Here is a 21,859-nt window from a genome sequence, read left to right on the forward strand (position 1 = left end):
GAGAGTTGCGATGAGATGCCTTCCCTTGTCCCTTGGAGTGGTTTTCTGGGACGTTAGCTGTGGGAATGGAGGAACGTGTACTGAAACAAATGTGGGGCGCCAGGCCACTCCCACTCGGGTGTGTTCTCGGGAAGGCTCAGAGGAAAAGAGCTTGCTGCATTTCCCTGCCAGCCCACCGTGATCGCCCACTGCTCCTGCCTCACACGTCCCCGGAGCCAGGGAGCCAGGGAGCGAACGTGTTCCTTTCCTGCCCGGGCCTGGGGGAGTCCCGTCTGCTAAGAGAAGTGGGGAGCTGTTTTTGAGGTTGAGTTTCTAGTGGTAAATTGGTTGAGGGCCCAAAGTGGGCAGTTGGGTTTTAGGGCTGGGGATGTGGGTTGGGAGGCTTGGTGGGTTGGGAGACAAGACTGTCTCCGTGAAGCTGGGGATGCTGGCCCTCACCAGGACCTGCTGACACAGGGGCCTAGAGGAGGCAGACTGCAGCTTGCGCACGCGCCCTGGAAGCAAGTGAGACTATTCTAAAATAGCCAGTGGGAAACTAGGCTGGAGGTGTAGCTCAGCAGTATGGAGCCAGCCTTGTATGTTCAACCCCCAGCAACATACACACACACACACACACACACACACACAGAGAGAAAATTTGGAAAGCTCAAAGATACTTAAGGAATAAATTGAATCCTTTACTATTGTGTGTCTGTGCTCAAAGCTTTTTAAAGAAAAGACCCTCGGGTAAGGAAATTGGCTTTCTTGTTTAGATACTTATCTCTTGCTTTAGTGTCTCTCTCTTACATGTTCTTTTCTTGCGGAACCGTGAACTTTCATAATTGATTAAAAAAAATAAAACTGATTCAATGGAGGCCTATGAGTTGATTTTCTGATTAGTGATACCACTTGAAAATCAAGGCCTGGTCCCTTTACAGCATGCCGACTAGCTGTGATATGTGGTAACTCTTAGGAGGGCAGAAGTTTCTGCGAGCAGCTCCATCACACACACCTGGTAGCGGAGTGGGTTTTGAGAAGCTGCCGGTTTTACCGGCTTGCGGCTCCATTGTGGCGCTTACACCATTCATAGGACCAATCCCCATTCACTCAGCTCGGCATTAGCTACGGAGAGAATCTGCTCTAAATCATGCTGGATGGCGTGCGTTTAATTCCCACTGATTGGACCGTTTGGTAAAACTGGGGGAGTGACGAATGATGTCATTTTGAAATGAGTTCTGGAAAGGGGTGGGTGGACTTGGTCTGTTGTCATGGGGTTGCATGTAGGAACTTCTTTTCAAAGGAAGAACAGTGCACTATATTGATGGATCTGTCTCCCGGTATTAGGTTCCTGAGAACCAGAATGTAGACAAGTGTCCATTGTCTATTGTGGGCCTAAAGAAGTGTATTGGTATGAATGGCCATGGACGTGTCCAGGGAGGGGGCGTAGGCCGGGATCTGGTGAATTAAAATATTCAAATCACACACGTCATGTGTGCTGTCTGAGTCAGCAGGTTGCACTGAAGCAGAAGCGGGTGTGGGTGGTTGTTCTGTGGAGCAGTTCTGGTAGAATATTAAACATGTTCTTCACAAGCTGCAGCCGGTGGTGAGAGCTTCTCAGGACTTCTCAGAAGCTGCGACAAGAAGTAGACCTTATGTGTCCTCATGGTAGTTCTTGGAGAAGAGACTTGGTGTCTTGGATGAGGGGCTTGTGACTATTCGCTTGAAGTGATGAGAGTTCTAAGCGATGGGTCGGTGCCCACCACTCCCCAGCCACTCCCCAACTCTGGTCATCTGATGTCCAGGTGTTCGTGCAGCCTAGAAAACCTCATTAAAAACTAAAGCCCACAAGTGGTAGAGCACTGGCCTTGAGCCAAAGAGCTGAGGGCGCAGCACCCAGATGTCAGTATATGCATTTGGTTCTATGTGGTTCTGAGGAACCGAACCCAGGGCTTCATGCATGCTAGGCAAGCACTCTACCATTAAGCCACCTTCCCAGCCCAACCCCAGTGCTCTTTTTTTTTTTTTTTTGGTCGGGTCATGGGGCTTGAACTCTGGGCCTGGGTGCTGTCCTTCAGCTCTTCAGCTCAAGGTGAGCGCTCTACCACTTGAGCTACAGCACCACTTCTGGTTTTCTGCCCCGGCTGGCTTTGAACCACGATCCTCAGATCTCAGCCTCCTGAGTAGCTAGAATTCCAGGCGTGAGCCACCGGCGCCTGGCCCCAGTGCTTTTTTGTTGGTGTTTTTGCTCTAGGAGATCTGTCTCTTGATGAAAGTAGAGTATTACCCTCCTCAAATCTTACTGTATTAGAGTGGGTATCTCCTTTTAGAGTTAATGGTGTTTGCTGAAAAATATTGGCTCACACTGGAGGGGAATAAATTGAATATCTAAGATTGCTTTCAGCTGCACAAAATTAATTGTATTTTAAATTGTGGCCCCTTTGTCCTCAGCCCATGTCAGTTTCAGTGTCCTGTTGTAAAAGTTGGGGTGTATGCCTCTTAATTTTTTTGTGTATTTGTTTGTTTCTTTGTTGAGAAGGTTGTACTAATTTGTCCAGACCAGCCTTCAACGTACAGTCTTCCTCCTTCAGCCTCTGAGAGTAGTTTGGATGACAGGCAGTTGTTCATGGGTTTCCTGATTGTGTGTCTCTGTGTGTGCCTGTGCTGTGTCTGTGTCTCAGGGTATGTGCCCATGTGTGTGCATGTGTGCGTGCTAATAATGGGGCGTGAGCTCAGGGACTGGGTGAGGTCCGGGTGGTTTTTCTCTGAACTGGTGCTCTACCACCTGAGTAACAGCTTTTTGGTGTTTAATTTGAGATAAGAGACTCACAGACTTTCCCACCTGGGTTGGCTTCAAATCCTGATCCTCAGATCTCAGCCTCCTGAGTAGCTAGGATTACAGGCAAGGGCCGCTGGTGCCTGCTGGGTCTCCAACTTTTGAAAAACTTACACATCTACCCACCTATGCTTTTGAATGGGTTAAAATACGGTATTATCTAGCTTTTTTTTTTAAACTTCCACAGGTTTGAATTAGTAAAAGGAAAAATTACTTAGTAATTGAGTGTATTTTAACCAATAAGCCTTTGCTTCAGCTTAATAATAAAACCAGTATCGAATAATATTGTTGTAATACAACAAGATTACACAAATCACTACAATGTAATACCAAAGAAACAGGACCAAAATCAAGCAAGTAATACATGCAGTTATTCCTTGTTTTGTCAACACTGAACCATGTAGACTATTTTGTAGATGTATGTGTATATCTCACAACAATACAGTGTTATGGACAGTTAAAATGCAAGGATTGACCAGTATTGAATGGAAATAAGAACTATTTGAGAAGGACTTTTTGTTTCCATGGAAGTTTATTTTGTTGTTGTTTTTTCCGTCTGTAATTGTTCACAAATAACCCTTTTTCTCTTTATTCTTCCACAGTTGGAAACGGACAAACTGGCTCTCCCGATGAGCCCCGGGCCGCTGAGCCCGAGCCCCATCCCCAGTCCCAATACGAAACTTGAGAACTCCGCTCTCCTGACTGTGGAGCCCTCCCCGCTGGACAAGAACAAGGGGTTCTTCGTGGACGAGTCCGAGCCCCTTCTGCGCTGTGACTCCACGTCCAGCGGCTCCTCGGCACTCAGCAGGACCGGCTCCTTTATTACCAAAGGTACGGCAGGGGGGCCTGGGCGGGCCTCGGGCTGCTTCCTGCCTGGCTCTACCATCTGCTTGCAGCTTGGAGCTTTGGGATGACGGGCCCAGGAAGATCTGGCCTCACTCCCAGACCGGACTGGCCTCGGGGAAGCCGCTTCACCTAGAAAACCTTTACGGCAGGGCGGGAGCGGAGGAGATGAGCGTGTCACCCTTGTCCTCTGGTGCTGGGGACAGGTGATCCAAACTAGTCGGGCAGGCTTTTTGAAAATTACTTACCAGGCTTGCTCAGTCCAAGGATTGAGCGTATAACCGATCTTGGATTAGAAGTATACTGTTGGTGAGTAAACTGTACCCTAAAATTCCCTTTATGTGCTGGTTGATAGTGGCTCATGCCTGTAATCCTAGCTATTCAGGAAGCTGAGATCTGAGGATTGAGATCCAAAGCCAAGAGACTCATTATTTCCAGTAAACCAGTCAACCAGCCAAACATTGGAAGTGGAGATGTGGCTCAAGTGGTTGTATGGTAGTATGCCAGCATTGAGCAAAAAACACAAAGCCCATTTCTGATATACCACACAATCCCTTTAAGCAAATAGTGTTTTACAAACAATGGATTGCAATGCCTAGCAAATTAATTGACCCATTTTATTTTTAACAGTGCAGTAGGGAGTTAGCATACACACCAAGTAGACAGTAGTTTTGAGTTACAACTTCTCTAGTTTTTAGGTAATTCCATTTATGTTTTCATCGTACATAATTTATAAAGTTCCTACTATTCTGTATATTTCACACATTTATATTCATCTATTTTGTATTTGTGTGGAATATTAGTATTTTCATTTAGATTTATGTCACACCTGCTGTAGAGAGAGACTTGTGTAATTTTAGGAAGGGATATAATTCTTCACCCCCATGGAAAGTATGATGTAAGAAGCAATATTTTCTCATTTACGTGCTCTCTCAGTTTGGTCTTAAAAGTATAGCAGCGTAGTCATAAAGCCTGACAAACAGACTACCTTGGCTTGGAATTTTTGTAAAAGAAATGGGCCAAAGTGTAGATGCATGACAAATGGAATACATTTCAGCATCTTTCTCCTGACAATCAGGAAAATGTAGAAGCCATCCAAGTCTAGGCAGGTGTCACCTTAATGATCCACTCAAGCAGGTCTTTGATCTCTACAAGTAAAACACTGTTGTGTAAAATATGCCTGAGAGTCACACACTAATTGGCTGTGAGAAGAGAGGGTAGACTCGCCTTGGGGAATCCCCACCCCCAGCACAGCCCTGCTCACCGGCCTTTCCCCCTCCTTCCCTCACCTCTGTTGCTGCAGAAAAGAAGGACACAGTGTTGCGGCAGGTACGGCTGGACCCCTGTGACCTGCAGCCGATCTTCGATGACATGCTCCACCTCCTGAACCCCGAGGAGCTGCGCACCATTGAAGAGATCCCTCAGGCTGAGGACAAACTGGACCGGCTCTTCGAGATCATTGGAGTCAAGAGTCAAGAAGCCAGTCAGACCCTCCTGGATTCCGTGTATAGCCATCTTCCCGATCTGCTGTAGAGCGCACAGACACTGCATTCTGGAAATCAACTTAGTGGCAGGGTGGTTTTCTTTTGTTTCTTCCCCCTCCTCTCCCTGCCTCCCCCCTTCAAATGTGTGTTTGCGTGTGCGTGCGTGCGTGCATGCGTGCGTGTGTGTGTGTGTGTGTGTGTAACAGAGTATATGGCCAGTGCTTGGGTTCTTTCTTGGTACTTCTTTTCTTGGCTCCCTTCCTTTTCCCTCTTTTTCCCCTCCTCTCTTTTCCTTATGGGAAGTTAGTTTATAAGCCTTTTCAAGATTTAACTGTTGCAAAAAAAAACCCACCACTAAAGTTTTTAAGTTTCATATTTTCTGGGTGTTTTTTTTTTTTTTGCCTTCTTATGTATTTTCACAATTGTTCTGTGCACTTTAAATCCACTTTGCTTGCCGCCAGTACGGTGTGACTCTTCTTACACACTGGATTGTGAGGCTCTTTCTAACTCCTTCAGAGAGTAATGGCATCTTGTGAATTCTATAAGCATCCTGTCTTTCAGTGTCCATCCCTGCTCTTTTGTGTTTAAATAAGACTCTTCATATTTTGATTTGTCCTTTACAAATGTTCTTAAGGATTAAGCAAATTGAAGACCCTGTTAAGTTACTGTAATGCACTTAGATGTTGAGTTCTCTTTCACTATGCCTTGTCTATTATCATATTCATGGCTGACACTTGACACACTTGCTGATTGTATGGTTTTCACTGTGTAGAATGCTTGACTACTTGTGCTTTTCTTAATGCTAATATGCTCTGGGCTGGTGAAGTATCCTTAAGCCATCAGGACTTACTTGCTATTTCAGTGGCTTGACACCTGGGCCACCAAAGAACTTGAACTTCATCTTTTAGGGACTGAGTTGTTCGGGAACACATTGCTGCACTTTGGAAAAACAAAACTGTGTGCCACTGGCACCTTTTCCCATAGAAAATGTGCCCAGCTTTGCTTTCAAAGATGCCCTTGTTTTTATACACACATAGTCGGTAGGTCTAGCCTGCCTTCGGGCCTTGCTGGATTTCCTTCATCATCCAATCACTTTAATTAAAAATGGCTGCGGCTGTAAGAACTCTTGTCTGATATATTTACAACTATGCTCCCATTTATGAATCTACCCGCCAATGCTCAGTGGTCAGATTCTAATGCAAAGATGGTGTGGATTCACTCTGTGTGAGCAGGATGTGTGGGTAATCGTGAGGAACCCATGATCAGAAAAATGCCTTCAAGTGTACTAATTTATTAATAAATATTAGGTGTTTGTTACTTGGGTAGTTTGGGTGTATTTAATCCCTAACACTAATTCTTTGTACATGCATTCTGGTTATGACCCTGTGATTAGTCATTTGGAAAAGTATGTGTATACTAAAACCTTTACCCTCCTTATCTGTGAACCATGCAAGTTAGCAAAGTCCGTTTAACTGGAAAGGTACCTGGTGGTTCATCGAGAAGGAATCAGGTGAAAATACCAAGCCTTTCTTGAACTCTTGGGCTCCTATTTTTTAGACAGACCCTATTTTTAAGAATTGAGAACCTGGAGGTAGAAATGTGCAGATAAGGGATGGGAAGGTGGCTCAGTGGTAGAGTGCTTGCCTAGCATGCATGAAGCCCTGGGTTTGGTTCTTCAGCACCACATACACAGAAAAGGCCAGAAGTGGTGCTGTGACTCAAGTGGTAGTGCGCTAGCCTTGAGCAAAAGAAGCTGAGGGACAGCGCCCAGGCCCAAGAAATGTGCAGATAATGACTGGGCCATGTGTTCTAACTCAAGTCCTTCCAAGACATGCCATGCGTGGGAGGCTCTGCATCACAGGCTTCCCTTGGAAACATCTGTCCCTGAATCACAGAGGGGCACTGGAGGGGAGGTCGGGGACAACGTCCCTCTGCTCAGTGCCTGTTCCCGGAGCTTCACTCGGGGCCCTGTTTCTGCAGGATTCCCACTGCATCAGCATTTTTCACTTCCTCTTTCAATGAGAAGCTGGAGCTGGGTGGTGCCCGTCTGTGCCCTTGGACACCCATGTGAACAGCCAGAGTGTGGCTCTGGTTTCATCCTCTCCCACATGACTGGTTTCTGGAGAATCCTTGTGCCTTCCGTCTGTTCATGTTTGCGGTTTTACATTTTGCAATGTGCTCATTTTATGAAACCCACATAACGGGGAAAAAGGTACCTAACGTTATCATGCCCATTGTGCATGCAGGTGAAAATAGACACCTATAAAGCTAGGATGTCTGCGTGAAGACCTCTTAGGGAGGAGACGTTGAGTTGGCTGCTGGTTTCAGAGGCGTCAGTCTGTGGTTAGCTGGCTTCCTCGCTCTCGGGCCTGGCGGAAGGTGTTAGGAAGCACCGCTGCTTGCTTCATGGTGGTCAAGAGACAGAGTAAGGCAAAAGGTCTGGGGCAAAATAATCCCTTCCGAGGCTCACCCCCAGAGACAGACTTATGAAGTCCTGCTTTGTAGTAGCCCATTCCGTTAAAACTTAACTCCTCAAATGGATCGACTAGTGAATGGCCCTCATGATTCAGTCACTTCTCAGTCATTTACCAGACCTTCAACACATGAACATTTTAGGGGGACTACTGCATATCCAAACTATAATACCAAGAAACTTGCTTAAGGCCTCTTAGCAAAGTAATAAAAAACAAATCAGACACGAATCTGGGATTTCTGAGTATCTAAATCTAAGATTTGTTCATTCTGCTTAGGAAAGACCAGCAACCAGAAACCCTCTGTGAGCTGAACCTGTGGGTACTGATCATGAACCCAAATGGGTTACAAGGAAAGCCCTGTTTATTTGGAAACTCAGCAAGAACTTCGCGAAGTTTAGGAGCGAGGTGATAGGTGTTGCTGGCCGAAGGCAGTTGTGATAATACAGAAAGGGGCTATCAAGCATTTCTAGAAGAGAATACAACCTCCAGCTATGTTGGGGCCAGGTGTATTAGCACCTGCCTGTAATCACAGCACTCAGGAGGTTGAGAACCAAGAGTTAAAGGATAGCCTGGGCTAAGTAAGTAGCAAGACCTTAAAAAAAAAGCCAAAGTAATAATTATCAAAAATGACTTAAAAAAATAAAAATTTCTGGTCAGAGCCAATGGTGATCTCTGTACCTCAGTGTTCTCTGGTCCCGGCTGCCTTTCCCGGAGGAGTGAAGCTGAGCTGGAAGGTCGGGGTAGGCTGGTGGGAGAGGGGATGGGTGGGGGTATAATAGGAAGGGGGGGAGGTGATGGTTGGCTCAGCCAAACAAGATTGTAGGCAGGAGAGACTAGCTTCAGTCATTTGAAGGGCTAAGGGGAAAATGATTTATAAAATGATGCTGTCCAGATACAATTAGATCAGGCTGCCTTGCTGCTTTCCACTGAGAGACTGGCCCTTCCTGAGGGAAGACATTGGACATACATCAGTGGTGCTCAGACTTTCAGGTAGATAGTAGAGGATGAACAGTCTGAAGAGAACAGGAGGTGAAATCCAGAATGAGCCTCCCCCCTGGCTTTGGGGGGGGGCTACACTTGGAAAACTAGGAAGTCTAGATCCTTGCCACCAGGCCCTATGGCTGCCATCAACATTTGGGGTCAGGGTCACTTCTCAGAAATGCATCACTGGCTGTTGCTTTGCTCCATCTCTGAGGCTGAGGAGGCCCTGAGCGTTGTAAGGAAGCAAGGGTCATGAGACAGACATTGCTACCACGGTCACGACAAGCAAGCCCTGGGTCCCAATTCAGAGTTTGGGTGTACAAGAAAGAGCCCTGATGCCAGAGAAAAGCAATTAGACAGATAATGCACTGCTGATGACGGAGGACCCAGGCTTGAGCAGGGCTAGAGACTTTACCTTCATTGGATCTTTGGGTACAAAAGAAGTTGAAGGATGTAAGAGAGCTTCGGGGCTGACGGGGGCCAAAGTGGGCCAGAGATGGACCCGGATTGTGAACCATCTGGGCTGTGGATGGACAGGGTCTGAAGTCCACACAGCAGTCTAAGAGGAAGATGTGCTAGAGTAGGGGTGTGTCTTGGGGACCTAGGACTTGTAGGCTGTAAGGTCCATTTCCCAGGTCTCATGATTTGAAAACCAGAGAGGGTTCCATGCAAGACTAGGATGGCAGAGATCAGCCAGGAAAGTGCTGGTATAGAGATGGCTAGGAGCAAGGGGTGATTGGCAGCCATGCCAAAAGGTGGAGCATAGAGGCACAAACCCATTAAAAGTCTGAAGGAAGGGGGTTAAAGACAAGGGTTCTAGGCTCTTAGTACTCAGCCAACACAGCATTTCCTCTCTTAAAACCAAAAGTCGGTCCAGAGGGAAGGGTACCACTGAGCTTCCAGGTGAGGTGAGGGTTGGGTGGACAGCAGTTGGAGGAGACCATGTCCTAAGAAGCTAGAGGGCCATGGGCTACACAGGGGGGAGGAGGTGAGAGAAAACTGGACAAAAATGGGGGAACAAATGAGTGGGAATGAATTCACGTGTGGGGGCTGGGGAACTGGCGTGGTCCTTGTCTGGAACAAGATTATTACCAGAGCCCAAAGCTAAATGCCATAAAGCTAGAGAATTGAAATCTCACAAAGGATGAAACATCGTGTCATTGAGTCATCCACTGAACGCGATGAGTTTTTAGTTCAGAAAGAGAATATTCTGGGTAGCTCTAAATTTCCGTGACCTGGAGTATTATGTAAATGGAAGGTACATTAGAGGTCATTTAGTCACGTATTTCACTCTTGCAGATTTCTAGTACATACTTGACTGCCATTCAAACTCATGACCCCTGGAACTGAAAACATCACCCATCAAGCCCTTAAGCTCTGTAGCAAGTCAAGTGCAACAACTCAAAAGTGTAGAACTTTCCACTGCCAAGTAAGTAGCGGCAGTGGTTGCAGCAGGAAAAGCGCGGAGAGCAATAGCTGTCTCAAGGAACCCCCGCCCCCACCCTTCACCAAGCCATTGGCAACCCTGGCATCCATCTTGAGTCCTGCGGATCTCTCCACAAGTTTCTATCCTTTTGCTGTGAAGAGAACATTTCCAGATATATTTCCACAGGAGTGTAGATACCATCTATTTTTTTTTAAACTACAAACAATTGTTTTCATCACCATCTTTTCCTCGCATTCTTGCTTTACATTATTGGGTCAAGTGACCCAAGAATATGAAATTAATAAGGTCTGCTCCAGTTTCTCTGGTGAAGCAAATGTTTGCAAACTAAATAAGCATACCTCATTGCCAGTTGGGTTCTCATGTAAGGACAGATCTTTAGGAAAGGGACCAGTCTCCAGTTAGCTGTGCAAGACATGTACTGGTCTAGGGAGACCATACTCCTATAGGAGCTGATGCTCCAAGGTGAGAAGTGATCTATGAATCCATCATGGCTTAGTTTCTTCTCATATTGGAACTTCCTCTTCTACCGCTCTATTCCTACCCACTTCTTCCACTCCCATTACAATTGCCACCCCAGGTCTGTATTGTGCCTAGTCCTACATTATCAACTAACTGTTCAAATGCACTGGTCTAGACATAGGGTACAATCGAAAGTTCCTTGAGCAGACTCAGGTTTCCTCCACAGAGCCTTGCGGGAAGTGTTTCCCTGTCTCCTGTGCTCCCACCTCCTCCTCCATTGGCCACTGCATTCACACTCTGCAAGACGAGGTGCCATCACCACCTACCACCTCTCCCTTCCCAGTGGATTGCTAGATGTTCCCACGTCCATTTGATCACGCCTACTGTGTGGGAGCCAGGAGCTGTGACTCCTGCATGTCTGAGAGTCCCTACACAGGAAGTTAGAACCTTCTTAGGAAGCCAGAAGACTGGTTTGGAAGGAAGGCAGGACGGGAAGAAGGAAAAACAGGAGGAGGAGGAGGAGGATGGAAGACTACATACAACAAGCAAGCCTGAACCCTGGTCAGGAGAGAGTACCCATCTTGCTAGCCAGGTAGTAATTCCACTCTAATTGGAGCTTTTGAGACCCAGCCATGTGAGACCATTAAAGTAACAAACAACAGGGCAAGGTGCAAACACAGTGATGATAAAGTGGTTAAGTATAAGGGGGAGAAACCACCAAAACAGTGTAGAATCGCTTGCTTGCTTTTTTATTTTTTGGTTTTGTTTCCCATCCTGGAAACCGAGTCTTTAGTTCTGTTCAAGGCCTCATCTCTCTCATTTAAGGAAAAGCAAATTTATAGAAAGCATATGTTTTCTCTTTCTCTTTGAAAGATACTCATCATGAAATGATACAGGGCCTTGGATAGGCTTCAAAACCATCTGGGCTTGGCAGGGAAAGAGTGGGAAGTAGATGAAAACAGCCTGGCTGGGTTGATCATTGTTGAATCTGGGTGACAGGTACCCTGGGGTTTATTAAATGCTTGGAAGTACTCATAATAAAAAAAAGTACAAAGTAAATCCTCATTGGGAACTATGAGTTCTTCTCCAGTGGAGGCCATTAAATATTAACTGAATGTTTATACGTGTCTTCCACAAGATGTAATACACACACACACAATGTGTCAGCTACTTGACAGACACAAGACATTTATTATGATGAATGCCATTGTCTGTGCTCACTACTTCCTTCTCAGCCTAAACCCTCCATGGCCTAGAAGCTGGCCTTGTTCAGGTATGATTCTGGGAAGATGTTGAAGGCCACAAGTGGCCTCCCAGCTGAGAAAAAGGGGCAAAGCCTTCTCCTCCATTAGACTCCACTGAGGACCTCGCATCTATCAAATATCCAGCAAGCCCGAGGACGCTTTGCCACAGTCAGGCTAAATCCTGTTTCTTATTTTCAGAGATGTAGAATAGATCAGAATGCTTACCTCATAGGATGGTTGGAAGAGTGAGTGAGCACACAAAATTATCTAAAATGTAGTCTAGGATATGGTTATCATCAGATAAGTTTTACTGCTACACTTCTAGCTTTTCGTTAGCTAATTCTCTTGGATTTGTCTGCCTAGGTTGACTTTGAACCATGATCCTCAGATCCCAGCCTCCTGAGTAGCTAGATGTGAGTCACTGATGCCCTGCTTTTTTTTTAATGTTTAAGTAGTTGTTCAAAAGATGTGCCATTTAATAGAGCAGTTTACAATTATAACTTGTCTTAATCAATGTCACCTTCTTCAACCTTCTCACCCCCTTAAACCTACCCTTCCCTCACATTTTTCTTAATTTTGTGGTATATACATTGAATTCTTGACCACATTCTCTCCTCACCTTCATTCATCTACCCCTCTCTCCTTAGCCCTACTCCGCCTCTTACATGTACCCATTACCTAGTGCTTATTTTGTTGGGCTTTGACTTTGTCTTTCTTAAAAATTACACTATTTAGCCCAATGCCAGTAGCTCACACCTGTAATCCTAGCTACTCAGGAGGCTGAGATCTAAGGATTGAGGTTCAAAGCCAGCCCAGGCAAGAAATTCTGTAAGACTCTTTGTCTCCAACAAACCACCAGAAAACCAGAAGTGGCACTGTAGCCCAAGTGGTAGAGGGCTAGCCTTGAGTTGAAGAGCTGAGGGACAGCGCCCAGGCCCAGAGTTCAGGCCCCTTGACCGACAAAATAGAGAAGGAAAGAAGGAAAGAAAGGAAAAAATACACTATTTGAGCTCTCCATAGAGTCTACTATACTTTCATTAATAACCACTTGCATACCATCCAATGTGTTTCCTTATATGTTTATACACACATTCTAGTACCACAAATGAGGAAAGCTTCTTGTTTCTCTGGGTCTGACTTACTTTACTTAATATCTTTTTTCTAAGTCTTTCTATTTCCTTCCAGTATCATTCTTTATTGTGTGTATATAGCACATTTTCCTCATCCATTCATCCACTGAGGGGCATCTGGACTGATTCCATACCTTGGCTATGGTGAATAGTGCTGTAATGACCATGGTTGTGCAGGTGGCTTTACTATAACCTTGTTTGTGCTCTATTGTATAAATGCCCAGGAGTGAGACTGCTGGGTCATAAGGTTCTATGTTTATTTTTCTAAGGAACCTCCATACTGCTTTCCAGGGTGGTTGAACAAGTTTTTAAGTGATGTCTTGAGACATATCAATATGGATTGATAAGGAAGGATTTGTGGAGGAATTCAGTCCCACCTTGATGAACAAGTAGCTTATTTTAAAACAGAGGAAGAAGGCCAGATTTTGAGAGGGGAAGAGGAAAGACAACAGGGCTAGAAATGAGCCCACAGCAGTCAGGAAACAGTGGGGAGGTGGGCAGGGTAAAGTTGTGTGGAGGGGAGGGGAGAAGGGTAGTATGGGCATGAGTCAGGACCAGGCCCTCAAGCCAAGACAACGAAGTGTTTAGGCCTGAAGTAGAGGACAATGTGAGTGAATGGTCCAGGGAGGGGTAAGATGAAAGCATATTCCAGAAGGATTAGGTTGGCAGGAGATGTAGATGCTATGAGCTTGGGCAGGTTCAGACCAGAAGTTGACAAGAAATCCCTAAGGAATGGTCATGTTTGGAGACTTCAGACTCCAACCTGCAGCTTTTTATTTTTTATTTATTTACTTTTTGTTGGTTGTGGGACTTGAACTCTGGGCCTGGACATTCAAGGCTAGCGCTCCACCACTTGGAGCCACAGAGCCACTTCCGGTTTGTTTTCTGGTGATTAACTGGAGATAAGAGTCTCATGGGCTTGCCTGCCCAGGCTGGCTTTGAACCACCATCCTCAGATCTCAGTCACTTGAGTAGCTAGGATGACAGGCATGAGACATGGGTGCCTGGCTTCAACCTGCAGTTTTGACAACCAGCTTGGGAAGGCTGAATGTTCTAGAGCACCCAATAGTCAGTCTCTTGGCTTTCATCTTACCACCAGCCTTGCTTCTTGTCTGCTCAGCTGAGATTTCCCGAGGATGTTAGTCTCTGCAGGTTGGGGCTTTCAGAGGCAACACTCAGATCCTGCCTGGTCTGCTTTCCTCACCTGCAACGGGAAGGAAATCCATTGCTTGACTCAGTTCCAGTCCTCTATCCTTGGCTGACCTTGGCTTCCCTTTGGGTGTCTGTCCCTTCTTCCACGCAGCCTTCCTCTCCACCTGGTCATGCACTGTACTCATAAACCTTCTTCGTCCCTTTCCGACTCCTTCATGTGAGGCCACTAAGGAAAAATTCTATTGCTAGGCCAAGGGGCAAAGTTTGAAAAGACACGATGTACTGCCAAGCCCAGGAAGGCAAGTTAATAAGAGTGAGTCTCCTGGCTGCTGCTTTCCTTCCTTCTGTGGTGGTGTTTTGTTAAGTCACAGAGACAGCTCCCCTGCAGGCATTCATGCCTCACACCCAGGTAGATCAGGGGTTGGGCCTGAACAGCTATTTCATTTCACAGGCCAAGTTCTGCCTGGTCTCCAGGCTCCACTTCTGTATATGGGCCAAGGTGACACCTTGCTCTATAAATCCTTTCACGTCCCAAACTCTCAGCCTTCTTCAGGAAGCTGCTGAGTCTCCATGTGCTGGCCTGGGTGGAATCTTGGGTCTAGTCAGGGCTGACTAGAGAAGGAAGTTGAACAGATGTGAACAGAAGTGTGACTAGGAGTGAGTTGAATACCTCTATGTTTGTCTGAAAGGCAGTTGGCTATAAAGGGAACGACAGAAGTCCAGATTCGGTTCCAGAAGAGTTGTGAAATATATTGATGAGCAATACTAAGAAATGTTTAAAATAGCTTATCCACTGTACATTTCTCCAGTTATACATCTTTTGACACATCTTAGAATTCAAAGCATAATAAATTCATCTATGACTGTAACTATATTGCCTTCCCCTCCCGCCATCAGCCATATCTCAATGATCTTCAGGCCTTTGGACTTTTTTGTTTTATTTTTGGTCAGTTGTGGGGCTTGAACTCTGGGCCTGGGCACTGTCCCTTGGTTCTTCGGCTCAAGGCAAGCGCTCTACCACTTGAGTCACAGCGCTACATCCAGTTTTCTGGTGGTTCTTTGGAGATAAGAAACTCACAGACTTTTCCTGCCTGGACTGGCTTTGAACCACAATCCTCAGATCTCAGCCTCCTGAGTAGTTAGGATGACAGGCATGAGCCACTGGCACCTGGCTGCCCGTGGACTTTAAGAATGTGATTTTTCTCTTAGGTTTTATTCTTTACAAACCCAAGTGGTCGAAGCTGCTTTTCTAGTTGGGCTCAGTTTACAACCCACTAAGTTGTTCTTTGGAAAGGGAAAGAGGTGTGAGTAGTTAATTTATCTTCTTTAATGCATTCCTACCTGAAGACTCTGAGCTTCAAGACCCAGTGAGTTGTTTCCACTTCACGAAGTTGGTTGGTGGAGCCTCTGCTCTTTCATACTGAATGGAACGATCTGATAATGACTCAGAACATTAAGAAGAAGCAATGTATGGGAAAAGTGGTGGAAGAACTAAAGATGGCTTCAGAGAACTCTAAGCTCTTCCATTCCCGCAATAAATGCTATCATAAAGCACCGTCTGGGACGTCGTTGTATCATGTGTCATGTGCTTATAGCCATGCAAGCCAGAGAACAGTCCATGGGGTTCGGTTCTGATGACATCAGTGCCATGGCCTAAGATGAGATCTAGCAGTGGTCGTATGATGACTAACACTTAGCTAGCTCACAGTTAGCAGATTGTGCAGTCAGCCAGACAGGTGTGTATACCTAAAGAGACTACAAGGTGAGAGGCAGTTGTTGGGGCCGTGGAGATGGGAACAGGTTGATGTTCAGCACAGGACTGGATGGTCAGGAGTGCAGCAAAGGTCACATGCGATGAAATTTGATTTCATCTTGCTGAAATGAACAGGGCTTCAGCAGGAAGAGAACCTGGGAGTGGTGTGGTAGGTAACATAGGGGAAGAAGCAAGAATGAAGGCCATTGGTTCAGGTGGAACATTCTTGAATCCCTACTTGACTTCATATCTGACAACACTGTCATTGTGGTCCAGTCTCATATTCTTTTTTTTTTAATAGCATGATTTTTTAAAAAAAACATTTATTTTTTAACTTTATTGTTGAGGTGATGTACAGAGGGGTTACACTTACATCAGTAAGGTAGTGATTACATTTCTTGTCTAACTTCGTACCCCCTCCTTTATTTTTCTCCCTCTTTCCATAGCCTCCAACACCCCCTCCAAATTGTACAGATCATTTCCAACGTCTTGTCTTGTGCACTCTCACATTCTTATACAGCCTCATCTTCGGCCACTGAGACGCCCTGTTCATTCCCCTCGTTCCCTCTTTTCTATCCACCCCTTCTCACTCTAAATCTCTAGGAACGTATTTTCACCTGCCTCAATCGCACACCTCTATCTATATAATACCAGAAAAATTCTAGCCACGTATCTCAGACTGGCCTTGCAATTCTGCTGCTTGGGTCCCATAAGTGCTGAGATTGTAGACATGAAACACTGGGTCTTTCTTAAACCCAAATAACTTATTTATCCTTCAGGTCTTCAGCTCAATTATGGACATTTTCCACAGGGAAGATGTCCCTGTGTCCTGACTCTCCTCAACCTTAGCCACTGTCTAGGTGGCTCTGGATGAATACTGGTAGTTTGGAGCCATTCTCCTAGGTTAGCACTTGCTATGTCATTAGCTGGTGCAGTGTGAATCATGAATGAGTCACTTTGGATGAGAAATGATGAGGGCAAGCCACATAGCAACTGGAAGACCAGAAAGACAGTGACAAATTGAAAAGGCGCTGTACCCAACCGGATGTTGGGATATAAAGAAGTAGAGGTAGACTCTGACAGCAACTCTGAGCCTTGTAAATACAGTTGTAGATGCTGTGTGTTTTAACCCCATATCGAACACACAATCTGAGCCCTTAGTATGGAATATAAGACCTTTCGGATTCCAAACTTGCCTGCTCTGATTTTTTTCCCTTCCCTATGCTCAGCCATTAGGTTTTCTGAATGTACTCGGTCTCAGTCCCATGCCTGCGTTCTCAGGCCTTTATTGATGCAGTTACCTCTAGGTCTAGGCCTATAATTTATACAGAACAACTGGATAACACATCAGCTGTCAATCCCTGAGCCTGAATTCAAGTGTCACAACTTCTGGTAGGATTTCCTCATGATCAAGGTTCAAACCTTCCTTCTGCTTCTTATGAGCTGGTAGTTTTAAGCCAGGGATACAGGTTTCAACATTTTAGATTTCTCCATCTGCAGCAATGTGTTATCTTGTATTGAAATTCTTAAAACAATGTCTAACACATGGTGAGCGTTATAAAATGATCATTATTGGTTATGGAGGACATTGAGTTGGATTCCAATAAGCAAGTAACACATTCAGATTTGAATCTTAGGAGAATGACTTCCAGAGGATGAACTGGAGTCCCATGAAAATTGGATTCAAAAGGATAGAAGAAAATCACAGCCATCTAACATTAAGGAGAGTGAATATTGGAGGTGCAGAGAGGGGACAGCTATGAAAGAAATTAATAGGAAGCCATTATAAGTCTGGGAGAGCCCTCAAGTGAAATACAGGATGGAGGTGGAGGAGGAAGAACAGTAAATACTCAGTGTTTCATTGTGAACACACAACTTGTTCTTTGTCCCACTAACTAAAGGTGTATACATAGTACAATTCAGCTGAGCATGGTGCTGCACACCTATAGTCTCAACCCTCAAGATGCTGAGGTAGGATCACGAATTCATGTTCAGCCTGGTTTACAGAATGAATTTGCAGCGACACTGGGCTATATAGTGAGACCCTCCAAACACAAGACAAAATAAAATCAAAGCCAAAATAATAATAAACCTAAACCAAAAAAGGAAGGGAGGGAGGGAAATAAAGGAAGAAAGAAAGAGAGGAAGGACAGAAGGAAAGAAGGAAGGAAGAAAAAGGAATAAAAGAAAGAAAAAAAGGAAGGAAGAAAGAAAGAAAGAAAAGAAAAAGGAAGGAAGGAAAGAAAGGAAGAAAGAAAGAAAAGAAAGGGAGAGAAGAAAGGCTGTGGAGGTTGGAGGTCCAGTACGTCTGGGGCCAGGCTCACAGTTATTGACTCAGCCACGACCTCATCTGGCTCTAAGCTGTGGCTTGATAACTTCCTGTTATCAAAAACAAAACAAACCTGGCCAAGTTGAGCGAGGGGCACGGAGGCCAGGTAGGAAGTGTGCCCTACCCCGTGCCTGGCACCCCGCGCCGGCACTCAGTGAATTCCAGTGAGAAGGCCGAGGGTCCGAGCTTGCTAAATTCCATGGCTCTAGAACTCCCAACAAAATCTCTCCCCACACAGACCCAAGGCAGCTGACACAGTCTCCCGTCCACACTTATCAAGAGCTAGGCTTTCCACATAGGAGCCCTTGGGTGGTTTTTATCTTGGTTCACTCCCTCACTTCCTGAAACCCAGGACAATCGCCTGATTTGAACTGCAGGGTTTACTAGAATTTCTCAGCAAGGGAGTAGCAGAAGCAGAGAAGGATCTGGAGTCAGAGAGAACAGTACGGGGAAGAGAGACAGGGCCATAAACAAAAGGCCCGTCCTTATCTGTAGATAAAACGCCAGGTGATCGTTTGGCCAACCCTTCACACAGCCTTCCAGGCCCAGACTTAGCAGACCACGAGATCTGATTCACGTGTCAAATCTCTTAGGGAAAAGCTTCAAGACCAACCCTCCTGGGCTCTGAGAAGCAGGGCAGGCCCAATGCTTCCTGTGGATGGCTTGGCTGGTGGCTGTGCTTCCCAAGGCTAGAAACCTTCCTGGCTTTGCCCCGGCCTGCTGTGGTCCGTCCACTCACTTCCCAACCATCCATCCTGGCCTCTCAGCAACTTGGTATTTGCTGGACCGAATCTGGGAAGCCACATGGAGCCCATTTGCAGTTTGTGCTTCCAGGCAGGTCCTCGGGTTTTCAAGCCAGGGTTGAAATGCCTCAAGAATCTTTTGGACTGCCCTGTTAAGCAGATAAAATCTTCTGAGACACAATCCAAAAGGAAGTTTCTCAGGGGATTTCAAAGTTTTTTTTGTCATCAACATCTGAAGCGCCTGCAGCTGGCCTAGGGGGGCTGCCTTCTGAATAAACCCCAGCCATTTCTCTGACTTCTCTCTGAAGTACAAAGAGAATTCCAGAGAAGAAAATCGCAGGTGGTACTGAATCCGTATGGCATCGATAAGCCGGATCTCAACGTGAAATGAATTAATGCATTTTTATTCTGTTTTTTTTTTCAGATCAATAGTACAGACTGTAAAGCCACTCCAACACGAATCCACAGAGCTTCGTTAGAAACAAGGGCCACGTTGAGACCCAGCTGGACTGTTATTGGATGTCTGTGACAAACCATGTCATTTCATACATGTCACCATGTTTAATTATACTGAATTTTACAACAAATTAATGAGGGACAGATTCCTAATCTTGTTCTGGAAATGAATAAACAGCTTCAAGGTCACATAGCTATTTATTCTGAGGCTGGTTCCCCAAGCCAAAGCTATGCCCTGTCTTTAGGCCATTGTCCCTGCCTGGGCTCTCTAACATGAGTGTCACCAGGCTTGCACTGAGTGAGCCTTCAGGTACTTTTGTGGCTCAGTCCTTCCTGAGTATATATTTTTTCTTCCTTTCTTTTGGCCAGGGGTGCTTTGTTCTGCAGCTAGAAATTATTTCTGGCTTGTTTTGGGTGGCATTGCCTTTTGTATGGGCACAGATACGTGAGTGTGTGTGTGTGTGAGTGTGTGTGTGTGTGTGTGTGTGTGTGTGTGTGTGTGTGTAATGGGGGAAGAAATGCTCATTTTGGTGTTTCCTAAGGATCCAAGGGTGGACATTAGCAAATAAAATCTGATATGTATTTATTACTATATGCTTACACTCATTTTGTGGCAGAGGAAAGAGAATGAGAAAGATTAGTAACTTTCTTTTAAGGCTTCAAAGCTGGTATCTTCCGGCTCATAGCTCTTTTGTGTCTAATTACTAGGCACTTGCTGCAGTGCTAGGGGTTCCTAATTCTGGCTGCGTTCAGGGAACATACCCAGTGTCTGAACCCCATCCGAAGAGATTCTGATGTAATAGTATTTTTTATGAACATTATCATTATGTTACTGTCCACTTACTCCTTTTGCTTAAGGCATAAAACAAAGGGACCAAACACAATCTAACTTGATTCCCATGATTCCTACTTAGGAAAATGGAACCCTGAAATGTCACATGATTTGTATTTGAGATTATTTCTCTCAATAACTATCGATTGATTCTGGGGTATATGGGCTTCTTATAATGGGAAGTGTGGATACAATCACTCAAAGGTACCATAATAGAAGTGAAATCAGATTCTGTTCTTCTTCATGCCTCAAACACACAAATCCCCTGTCTCAGCCTTCGAAATACTGGGATTCTAGGTGTACCTACCATGCCTGGATCTCACAGACTATTGCATCTCTCTGCAGGCCAGAATAGGCACAAGGTTAGTCTCTACAATTTGTTCTCTGTGAGCTTTTAAGTTTATCATTTTTTACTTCCATTTCACTCCAATGATATTTGGCTAGTTAGTTTATATAGATATATATGTATATATAGTACTTTTACAAGTTAGGATGATTTGGAAGCGTGACTATAGGGCTGTGGTGTATAGGTTTAGTGCTAGAGTACTTGCCTGGTATGCATGAGGTTCTGGGATTGATCATCAGACTGAATAAAAAAAGAAGAAAAGAGAGAAAGAGAGGAAGGGAGCAAGGAAGGAAAGAAGGAAATATGAATACGAAGAGGAAGGAAGGGGGTGGGGTAGGAAGGTGGCTCAGTGGTAGAATGCTTGCCTTGAATGCATGAGGCCCTGGGTTCGATTCCTCAGAACCACATAAGCAGAAAAAGCTGGAAGTGGCCCTGTGGTTCAAGTGATAGAATGCTAGCCTTGAGCTGAAGAGCTGAGAGACAGTGCCCAGGCTCAGAGTTCAAGCCCCATGATGGGGCTGGAAGGAAGGAAGGAAGGAAGGAAGCAGAAAGAGAAAAGAAAGGAGAAAGGAAGAGGAGGGAGAGAGAAATAGAGGGAAAGCAAAAGAAAGAAAGGAAGAGAGAGAAAGTAAAAAAGCAAAAGATGCTTCTTGATTTAGTTATAGGCTGTGCAGGTTTTAGGTTTGCATATGTGTCAATCATTAAGAATATACTCTGGTACCCTGAGGAAACATGAATTTCATCTCTTGGTCATAAGGGCTGCTGGTAGTGGACAGGAAGATGTGGGAAGGAAGGTGGGAGTTGTACCTCTGAGCCAGAGGGCCATGCTAGTATCACAAATTCGTTCACATGGAAGTCACCAGGCTTGTTTATTCAACTTTTTCTTTTGTTTGCACAAGTGAAAGTTCCCTCTGTTTTTTTTTAAAGCAGATATATTAAATATCAACACTGAAAACTGGTTTAGCCAGGAAACAATAAACATTAAGTAGACAAATACTATAGACTACACAGGCATAGGAGAGGTGGAATGTGGCCGCGTGCAGGAATCCTGGTGGGACAAACTGCCCAAATCCAGGCCACAGCCAGTTCAGCCAGTCACACAGGGAAGAGCTAGCAATGCTCACGTCTTTATGGTTGAGAAGAGAGCCAGACTTCCTGCCTGGGCTGCTTCCACAGCCCTTTATGTTCTCAGGACCCCGAACAGCAGAGTTCCTGCCCTTGTCTGTTAGGGCTGCCTAAGTAACACAACTTCTGCAGATTGAAATGGAAGTGCTTACAAACTTTCTATCTCAAGGTAAATAGGTTATTTCTCTCTCTCCTCTTTCTCTCTCTCTCTCTCTCTCTCTTGGCTCATAAAACTCACATTATCTGACC

The 21,859-nt window shown here is 45.3% G+C and overlaps 1 protein-coding gene across 1 annotated transcript in view; it reads left to right on the forward strand.

The window, feature by feature from the left end:
• Tnfrsf21 (tumor necrosis factor receptor superfamily, member 21) overlaps positions 1-6,456 on the forward strand; it is a 45,526-nt gene extending 39,070 nt beyond the window's left edge. Inside the window, exons 6-7 of the mRNA XM_013019078.1 lie at positions 3,415-3,643; positions 4,959-6,456. Of these exons, the coding sequence (XP_012874532.1) occupies positions 3,415-3,643; positions 4,959-5,188 (459 nt within the window). The 3' untranslated portion in view covers positions 5,189-6,456. The remainder of the gene's footprint in view (positions 1-3,414; positions 3,644-4,958) is intronic.
• The last annotated feature ends 15,403 nt before the right edge of the window (positions 6,457-21,859 follow it).

The sequence above is a fragment of the Dipodomys ordii genome, unplaced genomic scaffold, assembly GCF_000151885.1.
Source record: "Dipodomys ordii isolate 6190 unplaced genomic scaffold, Dord_2.0 Scaffold44, whole genome shotgun sequence".
NCBI lineage: Eukaryota > Metazoa > Chordata > Mammalia > Rodentia > Heteromyidae > Dipodomys > Dipodomys ordii.